The following is a 12,399-nucleotide window of genomic DNA, read 5'->3' as shown; positions in this document are numbered from 1 at the left end:
ATGAGCGCTTAGATTTTGTTAAACTGGCTTTTTTTTTTTTTTTTTTTTGCACATCTAAAGTATTTTCAGCCTTTCAGAGATCACACAGGAAGCTTGTGCTGCATAAGTTTGAGCTGTATGCAAAGCTGCCATCCTTTTATAGAATTTTGTCACTGCTGACATGCTGTCAAATGGATGTGAAGGAGCTCAGACGCAGTCTGCAGCTCGAGTGAAATGTTAGGTGTGCGGTGAAAGATGTTTTCATGAAAAATGTCATGTCCCCAGTCATCTAGGGTTTGGACCAGGTAACACAGGCAACTTCTTCTGCAGCACTTTACAGGTTTGATGGTGGCTTTTCACATTTTAGTGGTTAAGTTCTGTTGTCCACAAATATTTTGTGACTTTAAAAATGCTTCCAGTGATTTTATTTGAGGAGACTCTTGAGATCCACACAGCTACAATAGATTTTTCAATTAAAATTTATTTCATATGACAAAATCAGTTGGTATACATACTGCTTTTAAAGGAGTTAGCTGTTAATTGCTGCTGCTGAAATGATTACTATAAATGGTTAGTTTACAGAAAAATACTGTATTGCTCTTTTAGCTCCTCAAATCTGGGAGAATCCCCTCATCACTATTCACAGACATCATTCCCTTTTAAATTTCAAAATTCTAACTTTAAGATATATCCCTGAAATTCAGGGCCTACAAGGAAATGCTAGTTTAGAAGAGTGAAGAGCAGCTGCTGTGCTGTTCAGCTCCCTCTCCTGCTTGTCCCTCTCTGCTGCTTCTTGGCACACATTGGCAGCATTTGGAGACAAGGAGAGGCTTGGTCCTGGCTTTGTGTGGCCTTTGGCATAATTGGATCTTTGGCCATGAAATGGATCTTGTGGAAGTTACTAAAAAATGAATAATAATAATAAAAGGGTCACTGTGTAGCCTAAGAGCTCTGCCATCCCTTCAGCAGGGCTGTCCCCCTGTTTTTTGCTGGATTTGAGTCCCTGAGGGTCTTGCTTCCCCACTGCTTTAATAAATGCATGATGGACTCAAGTTCCTCTCTACAGGAAGTTTCTTGCATCTTTTTTCTTGCTCAATAGGAAATGATCTGCCTGCAAATCACTCTTTTCTTTGCAGCCTTGTTGTTATACAAGGCCCTATACATCACAATCCCCTTGTAGGACTCCCCAAGCTCCAGTGCAGGCACAGACCCCACCCCTCGTTTCCTGTCTCCATTAGGATGGCTTTGTTCTCCCCATTATCTCTTTTTCCCTCTATTACAACCATGGGTTGTTCTGTGGGATCCTCCTTTATGAGGACTTTGTTGCTGGACTTCTGTACAGATGGGACAGAGCTTCTTGAGGAGCTCCATCTGCCAACAGAGCTCATTTTACCTCACTGTGGGGACAAAACTCTAAATATCAGGACAGCCATGATTTTCTCAGGTCATATGGCAAGTGTTTGGTGGGCTTTTTTTTTTTTTTTAGGGAGAAAACCTAAAAAGGACCCCTTTTTTCTGCCAAAGCATCACCAGGGAGCTCTTCAGCCTGAGCAGCATCGTGATTGTGCTACCACAGCCCCACAGCACGGGAATCCCCACTGCTCCAGCTTGCAAGTTGACCTAGAAATACCAGAAAAATATTATTGTTCCTTGCTGAAAGAAAATAAAAAAAGCCACATGGCAGATGCTGATGAAGGCATTTACAAGGAAGGGGCGTTTCCAGAGGCACACAGGCCCAGAGCTGTGCCTGAATGTGGTTCTCTGGGTTCCCTGCCTGGGAGGGACCATGGGCTGTGGGATGCTGCTGGAAGTGACGCAGGGCAGCAGCTGTGTGTGCCCCTGCTTCTCCAGGCACTGCTTCGTGGAGAAGTCTTAAAGCAGAAAATCAAAGAAACAGAAGTGTTTGCCTGTTTGACCTCTACAGGAGATAGTACAAGTCACTGAAGGGTTTTTTTTTTAGTAGCAAACTTTCTGATTGTCCAGGACTTGCTACTTTATTAATCTGAATAACAGTACAGTTAGTGTCCTGCTTACTACAGCTATATTTCAAAATAGCAAAGCAGATTTGTTGTGAGCTATTTATTTCAGTACTCAAAGGGTTTCATTGAAGGTAAGAAAAGGGAAGTTGTCTTAAGGCTTAGAATCATAATTCCTTTCAGCATTTCCTTTTAAACCTCATCTTTACCTTTTGCAAAAGCTAACCTTCCCTGTTTGCTGCGATTTTCACAAAAAATCTGCTTTCACACTTTAAAATATCTTTTTTTTCTCTAATCCAGAAGAATTTTAGACTAACCCCTAGATGTAAGTCGCTCACTGGTGAGATGGTTCTGCTCTTACAGGAAGTGGTTTTATTTTACTTTTTCCTTGCTTTTTTTCTCTCTGTATGAGCTGTGGGACTAACTCAAGTGCTGTCTCTAGACATGTGACCTTGATCTTTTCCGTTCTTTTGAAATAGTTAAAACTGTTGCTCGTTGATGGCGGATTGAGATGAGATGACAACGTCCCTGAGGCTGCAGGTAAGGAGCTTTGATCCATCTCAGTGCAGTTTGGAAAACCAGTTGCTGAGGATTTTTAAAATAATCATAGCTATGAACATTTTGTAGGCATTCGAATTAGGTTGGTTTAATTGCACAATTATTTATTTCTGTATTCCTTTGTGAATTTGAAAGCAATGAGAAAAGTGTAGAGGATACAGATGTGAAATGATGTTTTAAATCAGTGCTCAGAGTCTGGCGAATCTGTTGCATTCTGTGCAAGAGGAAACTTTACCTGACATTGTCTAGTACCCCAACCACTAATGCCTTCTCATATCCCAGTTGGAACTAACCAACTCTCCCCAAAAATGTAGCCAGGGTGGCACTGGCTGGGAAATGAGATTAGATCACTTTTCCCAGTATTTCCCCATCCTGAGTGCATTTTAGCACTGTTTGATTAACTGGCTCCTGTGCTGGTGACCATGAGGGATGTGATTAGTAGCCATGGATACTGTAAAAGTCACTGCTAAGTAGGTATCTAGTTGTTTTGGTATTTCTAGAGTCTGAAGATGTTGATAGAGGGACTTCTTGCCCTACTCAATATCAAGAAGTTTGATACCACTCTATTATTTGTCAGGTAGGAAAAGAACACGGGGCATAAAGGACATTTTACATAAGATATCCTGGGTTTCTCTATGGGCAGTCAGTGGTGGAGCTGTTCAGTGGAGATGTCATGGCTCTGTGTTTCCTGCAGTTTGAACCCAGACTAATTTATCCTTCAGAGCTGACCAGAAAAGGGTTTTATGTCCTGAGCCCCCACCTCAAAGTTTTCCCTCAGCAAAGACACTTTTGCATTGCTGTTGGGAGGCAAACAACTTTTTGGCCTGCACAGCTTTGCAAACAAATAGTAATTCAGGAAGATGCTCAAATAACACAGTAAAGCACTTTTGATTATGGGCCACATAAAGGAGAGCCAGAATTAGCAAGGCTTGTTTTATGCTGAAGGTTTTTTATCCCAGTAACATGTAGCTGGCTGCAAATTTTGTGACTTGTGCTCCTGTTTGCAACTGATTGCCTTCTCCAAAAAGGTAACTTGGGTTTCTTTTGGAAATATGGGTCAGAGTTGAAAGATATCACACGTGGCTTGGAGCTCATTTTGGAATTGTGCATACTAATTGGAGACAGATTTTAGCGTAATGTTGTAAGATCACATTTCATATTTTCTGTACTTTTTGGAGAAAAAAAAGCTGTCCTTCCTGCATACACAAATCAGCACAGACAGGGAAATTGTATAAAAAGAATATGTTCTCTTCCTGGGCTGTGTTTGTCGTGATTTTTATGTTTCTTTTGCAGAGTCTTAAGAGTAATTTAAAATGCATTTTCCAAAGAGCTGTGAGATTTGGTGAAGTAGTTTGAATTCTCAGAGTTTTATGTCTTTATTTTCTCCCTTCCTCTACAACTTACCTCTTTGTGTCCAAAGCAAATTCATTTTAAAGCAGCATGTCTTGTTCAGTTTACCTCTCCATCCAATTACATCTGTGAGGTACATTTGTTCATTTTCTTTTCCAAACCAGAGTGAACAGCAGAAGCACTCTGCATTTTAAAGCTCCTGCTGTACACTATTATTGAATTAAAAAAAAAAAAAAAAATGCTTTTCTTGACAGCATTTGTTGTAGAAACTTCTTTTTTCTTTGACACAATGATATCCTTGTTTGGAAGAGGTTCTCTGTCTTTTTCCAACCAAGCTTGAGAGCATGACAGTCTTGTTAGTCCCATGGGGCTGTATCTTGGCCTTGGGTATGTTCCTCCCTACCTGGAACGAAAGAGGAAACAGAAAATAAAATGGTGACAGAGGCATGTTTGAATTTTCCTCCTGGTGCCAAAACCCACAACCTCCAGCATGGTGCTGGGGAGTTCCAGCAGCTCTGGTTTGGATTTCTCTGACTGTTTCTGGTCCCATCAATTATTGCTTCTTTGCAGCGATGAGCTTCAGGACAGGGTTTAAGAAGCAGCATCCCATTCCAGTGGGATGGATTTCCCTTTGTGACCTCCAGTGCTGCAGTGAGAATGGCTTTGGCCGTGCTGCCCAAAGACCTCAGCTGGTCTCTGCTGCTAGGCTTTGAGCCATGCTAACTGCTGTTTTGGGGTGTGTTTTACTGAATCACATCCAGGATAGTGGGCTATAGGCAGAGTCTTATGGATTTTTTTGATGCTCACTATGTGTAATTCTGATACTTGCTTATTTTGCTTAACTTTTTTTTGTTAGATACCTCTGTGCTGTGTCAGATGTGAGTTGTTAACCATTTAATGAGCTGTTAACCATTTAATGAGCTGTTAAAGCCTGTGTGGGGCTAAAAACCATCTCTTGTGGAAGAAATCTGTCAGTACTTGTGTTCCTTTTAAAAGTTAAAAGTGTAAAAAGTTAAAAGTTTAAAAAGTTAAAATTTAAAAGTGTAACTTTTTCCTGAAACACAGCAGTTGTACAGAACATGTCCTAATCCTCTATCGGTGCTGTTTGGGCTGATCTCTTTTAAAAACAAAATAAATCATTACCTGAGCTCCAGACAAAGTTTCTACATTCCACTTACTTCCTAAGTGTTCCATATGAATGAGTGAAACCTGTTTCTCAGTGCTACAAAGGCAGAAATTGGTGTTGATGGACACTGTTATATGCAGATGGCTTTCTTGATTTCGTTTTTTGATAGTATAAATCTTGAAGAAAGCAGATTGGATACAATTTTGGCCCAGATTTTCTATAATAATTCAAGTGCCATTCAGAGCACCGCAGCAGATTTCCCCACCTGGTTACACAAGCTGCACAACCTGTCCTTTTTCCATTCTGTGGTGGCTTCCAACAGCTTTTGTCACCATCAAGCTGGTGTCAAGACCTCTGAGGGTCAGGGTAGGCTGAGTGCCTTGCTGCCTTCAGCATTTGGAGACCTGGGCTAGGTGAGGAGATCTTGGTGTTACCTGCTCTGAAATCTTCTTTTAAGGTGGGTCTGCTTCAACCAGTGAACCCGAATTCCAATCTCACCAGCCCCTGAAGGACAGAGTTTCCTTGCTGTGCTGGGTATTATGATCATGCTTTCATGCACTCAGCATGCCTCTGTCAGTCCTCTCTGCTTTGAGAAATACTATAAAAAGGTTGTTTTGGAGACTCACTACAAAACAAGCACTTCTAGCTCCTCATTTACACTGGGACTTCCTCAATGCAGAGCTATTTTTTACTTAAAGAGTGAGTGCCACAGAGCCTTGCATCATCTGTGTCACAACTTGAAGCTCCCTGGGCTGCAAACTTCCAGGCTGGCTGAGACAGGAGCAAAAGGAAAACAGTTGGATTTTCATTAAAAAGGTTAGGAAATAATTTTCTGGGCACAGATGTTTAGATGTTGCAAACTGACAAAGAGGCAAATCTAGCCCATGCAAGAGCTGTCAGTGGAAGCAGCCAGGCCATGCTGGAGAAGTTTTTCAGGGCATTATTGGTTTATATTAAAGTAATCTGGGAATGTTGACATCTAGCACACATAAAAGAAATCCTGTTTGCAGAAACTAGGAACCAAAATTCATATATGCTTAAAAATTTTGACCTTTTTCTCTTAATTTTTTCTATATTTTCACTCAGCTTACTTATGAGAATGAAATGTTTTCCAGATTAAGTAGGAAAGGTAACAGGTTTAAACAGATATTTATATTCTCCAAATTATCTGCTAAGCTACAGTGTGTGTTGCATCAACTCAGGGAGTGCTCAGTTATTTACTGAAGCATTTCTTCAATAAATTAACTGAGTTTGATGGTGCTATGGTTGGTGGTAGATTGTTTAAGATCCATATAACTCTTCCTGCCATTGGAGATTGACAGATATGAAACCATTCACTCGCAGTTAAGCTGGATATTGTGGGTTTCTACTGTGGTTTTCATAAATATTTCTTCCAAACCTTGTGCCTGATACACTGAGCAGGCACAGTCCTTGAAGAGATGAACTTAAAGGAATTTATGATTCCTTCTGCAAACCATCCATCAGTTTTCAGTACACCTGCAACTTGAGGAGGAAGGGAAAACAGAAGTGAACATGGCTTAGAGCTGAAGAGATGTGTGTCAAATATATGCTTGTTCTTTGTTTTGGATTTCTTTTTCTGCCACACCCTGAGCAAAACCTCTGCTGTGCTTGGTGCTGAATCAGATACCAGTTACTGAAAGTGCTCTTGGCAGGACACAGCCCTTGGCACCTGAACTTGTTTATTTGCTACTCAGGATGTTACAAATTCTCTTCCTTTCAGGGTGAGGAAGGAAATGACAGAGATATTTTGTGAAAGCCGTTGAAGCTCTGGAGTTCTGTCTCTGAGAGGGTTCTGTCAGCTCCATGGCTGGTAGCTCTGTCACACATCACAGGAGGGCCCCAAGGCCATGCCATGGACACCCACAGCAAACACCAACGGAATTCTCCCTGGCCTCTCTCAAAAATCCATTTCCAGCAAACAGTTTTAATTAATTAATTAATATTTTACATCTGGGAGGGTGTCACATCAGCTTTTCCATCCCTGAGTTCTGGCACGTGCTGCCATTTTTGTGTTGGGCTGAGTAGTGCTGAGGTTTGATCCAGAGAGATTCATGTTTCCATTATCAGCAGTACATTGCATTCTTGGTTAATTTATTGGGAAAAACCACACCAAACAAAGTAGAGTAACGAGTATGTGATGATGTTTAGATTTAGAATTAACCTATTTAGCATTAATCCATCCACCATTAATCCTTCTACTCTTGGAGTGCCAAAGAAAGCAGAAACAGCCCAAGTGAAAACATGTCAGCTTCTCCTCCTTCATTAACCCTAAACCCTGGAAAAGGCAAGGAGTGCTCTGAGCTTTAGCAGAAGCTTAGAGGGAGTGATGTCTTCAACCCATTCTTGAATTTTCTTTGGACAGCACTAGCTCATGCTTGAGTAGGATGCAGTCACAGACACCTGAGACATTCAGAATTGCTCCACTGAGTTTGAATTCTGCACAAAGTTTGAATTTGAAAGCTTGCTTTCTGGCTTTCATTTTCTTCTGAAGTTTGGGTATTTTGTAAAACCTTTCTTAGAGTGGGGGTAGCTGAAAAGAGGAAATATATTAAAATGTGGATTATTAAGAAAATTGTATAGAATAAAAGAATGAAAGAAGTTAAATGAAGATATTTCTTATCAGAGTTTTACCCTGCAGCAAGATTCAGGTATTTAGGGAACAATGTTGATGCAGTCTAAGGACATTTTAACTCAGGTGCACAGGTCTGCAGAGGTTCATTTGAGCTGAGTGCAGCTATTTCATCCAAAAAGGGATTTAAGGGTGCTACCTCACAAACCCAGTGGAAAATGTGATAGTCATGAAGTATTTTTGCCCTGAACATTTCTGGGGGTAGATGAATGGCTGTGACTGTCTCACTGTGAGTGTTGGAGCTTCAGGTGGCTCTGCTGTGTTCTGGTGCCATTGGCATTGACTTGTCTGTGTGTAGCAGATCTATGCTGAGACACAGGTGGCTGTGGCCTCCTGGCCTGCAGAAAATGTGTACAAGGTCTCCTGGGATCATCCTGAACCACCTTAGTGATACAAAGTTTTCTGGTCCCTCACTAAAGAATTTCATTTGCAGCAAAAAAGAATTTGAATATAATTAACAGAGCCTATGCTCAAACTACTTGTGTCATCAAAGCAACCATGTCAGGAGAAATGGAAACAGATGATCTTTAAGGTCCTTTGCAGTCCAAACCATTACATGAGTCTATGAAATTAACTTTTTTGACAGCACAGCACCATTGGTATTTCCCCTGTGCAGACACCTCAACTGCACGATGTGATATCAGATGTTATCGGATGTTATCACACACAACAAGGGCCTTTGTCTTCTCTTGGCCATGTGCTGCTGGGGCAGACACTCCTGCTGCACAAGAAAGCAAACTGGGGGCCCCATGAAATGCAGAAGAGGGGCTTGCTCAAAGCAAACCACAAAGAATTTCCCCTTCTGGTTGCTGCTACAGCTCAAAAGTTTCCTCCCAGAACTGTAGGTGCCACCTCTGCTGCATTTCACAGCAGCGTCTCTTGGAAGTGCAGCACCAGGAGCTCTGCAGAGGAAAGTGGGGAGGGAGTGTGGGAACAGATTAAAAGTGTCTGGAGGATTTTTTTCCTCCCTCAGATGGGAAGTGGGAGCAGTGAGAAGAAGTAAGGGAACAGCTGCAGGATCACAGCACAAAAACTGCTGCAGATATAGATGATGGGAGATGGGGAGAGGGTGGGAGGGACTCTTTCATGTGCACAGCGCAGGAAGTCAAACATCATCCGGGGAGTGGGAGGGAGGGCATCTCTGCCTGGTAAAGGACAAGCCTCCTCTCCGTAGAACTATTGAGGCAGGCAGGGTCAGTAAAAGAAAAAAAAAGTGTTATTGTAACTTTTAAATAAAAAGAAAAATAAGTTTATCATAAATTCACTTTATTCTTGAATTTATTTTTAAAGTCCGAGAAGATTTAAAGCCTTTGGTATGCAGTAATCTCAGTATCTCAGTTTGACAGATGTCTTCTGTGGGATGATGGATGTATAGAACTGCAAAAAGGATTAAGACATAGCAAATGTGCATTGAAACTGCTAAGCTGAGGAGCTCTCAGATACTCTAAGAGGTTAAAACTCCTGTTGCTGCTTCACCAAAGAACTCAAGAAGGCATTTTTTTCTGGTAAAGGTGCTGCTGCAGGAACTGAGGGCTGGAGGGCAAAGTGAGGCATGACTTACAACTGCTCAGTAGTGTCCAACTGATTTAGAGGTAGAGTGAGACAAAACTTGTGTGTTTTTATTCAGTGATGAATGTGAAATATTTCCTCCCAATGAATCACCCAGTGGAGCTGTGGGGAGGGCACAAAGGGGCTGTCACACCCTACCCAAGCAGGCCTTGTGACAGTCCTCTCCCTGTCAAATTAAGCCCAAAATTTCTGGTGGCAAAGCTCTGAAATTTAGAACTGACAGGAAGTTTGTTTCTTTGGCTATTTGCAGCAAGATTTCAGGTGTTTAAAAAATATTTTTCTAATACATCAGTTTGTCTTGTGGTACAAACTCTTCTACTTCTCCAGAGAGTTTGGGCTGTTCCAAAATTACCATCACCACATGTCTAGTTCAGGTAAGCATGGAAAGCTTGGATGAATATCCAAATCTCTGTGAGGAGAAGTTCTGCAAAATTAAGCTGGAAGTATTTCAAGCAGCCTTACTTTGAAATTTCTGTCACTTCTGCTTCTGCTTGTATCTGTAAATACTGCAAGAATAACCTTTCCCATAGTATCTCATCACTTCAGATCTGGCAACATTAAAAGTAACAACACTTTTCTGAACATTTAGGCTATAGGAACAGATTTCTTTCAAGCACCGGGGAAAATTTGTGATTCTTATGTGATCTTCCTAGAGAAAACATTGAATATTTTTTTTCTTTTAAATTTTGAATAAGACAGCTTTAAACTAAAAAGTTACTATGAAACAAGCATCAGGTGCAGGTGTGAAATGAGTTTAGACTGGTCAGTCTTGAGGTGTTTGCAAAGCCATGTCTCTACTCTGTACTTATCTATAATAAATAAAACTTTAGAATAAAGGAAGGAGGTAGAAGAAAATTTTCTTCTCCTTATGAGTAAGACAGGTCAGGAATAATCAAGCATTTTTCCTCTAGCACTTATCAAGTCATATTTAGTATTAAACCAATTAAATGCATGAATTATAAATTGTTACTAAATTTTATGCTGCTGTAAATTACTTAATGCCATTAGTCTACTGTCCAAACCATTCTAGTCCTGCTGTTCAGGGCCATTGAAAGTTCTGTGCATGGGATGATACTCACAGATTGGTTTTTAATACTGCATCTATAACACCAATATTCTCCATCAGAAGGATTGCTCAGCACAGAAAATAGAGGCAGGTGTCGTGGATCAGAAGCAATCCAGTAAGAAATGAAAGGTGCTGCCAGCAGGAAGACCTAGAAGTAGAATTTTTTTTTTTTTTCTCCTCAGGCATGTTCTTTTACATATTCAACTGAATTTCTACTATGGACAACTGTTCCCAGAACATATGCAGGCCAAACTGTACACAAAGGATACTTTTAGCTTCAAGTTCCACTGGAAACTGAGATCTTGAATTGACATGGGAATGGTGAAAATAGATTCCATTATGCTATCCCATATGATATATTGGGACAGAAGAACTTCTGAAACAACTGCTACCTTTTCTGAGACTTTCCCATGTAACATAATTAGGAAACTGAGGGATGCAAGAGGAGGCATGACCATACAAAATCACTTGATGTGTTTCTTTTACCTTATTAAATGTGGTTTTGTTGTTTTCAATAATATCCCAGTGACATTTCCAAGCAAGTTTTATTTGTGCAGGGAAGACCTGCAGAGACCAGGTCATGGAGCATTAGGATCTGGAGTCATAAAATGTGGATGTGAAGAGTTTGTCATTGTGTCCACAGAACTTTGGAATTGTAGCTCTCCCTTTCTCCTCTCTTGCTAATTCTCAGAACATTTCCATCCAGATAGGAAAGCATTTCCAGAGGGAGGTCTCTGCCCTATAGAGACCAAGCAGATTTTCCCTGTTTTCCTTTGTCATCTGTCCTGCTCTTTTTAAGGGTTTAAAAACCCTTGCAGAGAAGGGTCAGAATGTATATATATAGAAGGGAACAGACTGTGGGGTTATCATCTTCTATGAAATTCTAGAATAACACAAAGGAGGACTTTAGACCCCTTTTTAAATCCTCACTGATAACCATTGCCACTCCAGAAGAGGCACATAAATTTTCTCTCCTCATGTTTCACTCCATCCAATCCTGGAGTAAAATCAAGCAAAAATTTGCAAAGATTTATAATATTTCCATTGAATATATTTGGATAAGATATTTTGCTGCCACTTGCGAGAAAGTGGGACTTGATATAAAAGCCTTTTGTTATTATATTTTATCCTTTTTTTTTTTTTTTTAATTTTGTAATGTGCTGTTGCTTGTTGAAAAAAATAGAAAAAGGCTAAAATCAATGCTCACATCAGTAAACCACTTATAGTTTTAGCCCATCTGTCAATAGAAAGGAAATCACTGTACAAGTCTGTAAGGTGTTGTGGGGTGCAGACTTTATTTATGTGAGTCTGTGACTTGCTGTAAGTAGAGAATTACATATCCCTAATATGTATGGGAAACCCTCAGCAACAAGAAATGAAGTACCACACTCCGATACTTTAATTCTTAGGAACTGAGTCATCAAAAAAATGAACTTTAAGTATGTTCTTAGACCCAAAATTAAACAAAACCATTGCTTCTGTACAATGGGGCAAGCCTGTGCCTTTCCCTCTTGCATTTCCTTGCCTGATCCATAATGCAATGATTGCTTTGTCTCTCCTGCTCGGGGGTGCTTAATGTTGCTATTGCCCAGCTGTAATTCCATCAGCCTCAGCTGGGTCACTGGGACCTCAAAAACACAATCAGGCCAGAAAGACCTGCCTGGAACCACCTTTTCAGTATTGCACAGCCAGAAAGAAATGATGTTATATGAAAACACATTTTGTTCCTACTGAATATTAGGTCGGTACATAAGATTTCTGCTGGGAGAATTATGTAGTTGCTAACCAAGAGTTGTAAAATATATCCCTCTTTTAATATAAGAGAATAAATCAGAGAGGTTGAAATTGTCATCATACCGAGGATCAGGTTAAAATCTCACAGATAACAGGTTTTTCAGCCCAAAGACTTGTTTAATGCTTTACTCTTGTATGGAGTTACTACTTAGGAGGTCTGTTAAGTGATAGGACAAGAGGAAATGGCTTCAAGTTCTGTCAGGGGAGGTTTATATTGGATTTTAGGGAAAATTCCTTCTCTGAAAGGGTTATCAAGCACTGGAACAGGCTGCCTAGGAAAATGGTGGAATCACAGTGCCCTGAAGTGTTCAAAAACATGGAGATGTGATGC

The 12,399-nt window shown here is 40.5% G+C and overlaps 1 protein-coding gene across 1 annotated transcript in view; it reads left to right on the top strand.

Annotated features, from left to right (window-relative positions):
* Nucleotides 1-2,434: 2,434 nt before the first annotated feature.
* Nucleotides 2,435-12,399, top strand: part of LOC144246668 (rho GTPase-activating protein 15-like) — a 70,555-nt gene continuing 60,590 nt past the window's right edge. Inside the window, exon 1 of the mRNA XM_077784833.1 lies at nucleotides 2,435-2,495. Coding sequence (XP_077640959.1) covers nucleotides 2,472-2,495 — 24 coding nt within the window. The 5' untranslated portion in view covers nucleotides 2,435-2,471. The remainder of the gene's footprint in view (nucleotides 2,496-12,399) is intronic.

The sequence above is a fragment of the Lonchura striata genome, chromosome 8 (genome assembly GCF_046129695.1).
Source record: "Lonchura striata isolate bLonStr1 chromosome 8, bLonStr1.mat, whole genome shotgun sequence".
NCBI classification, from domain to species: Eukaryota; Metazoa; Chordata; class Aves; order Passeriformes; family Estrildidae; genus Lonchura; species Lonchura striata.
This window is presented reverse-complemented; position numbering and strand designations above follow the sequence as displayed.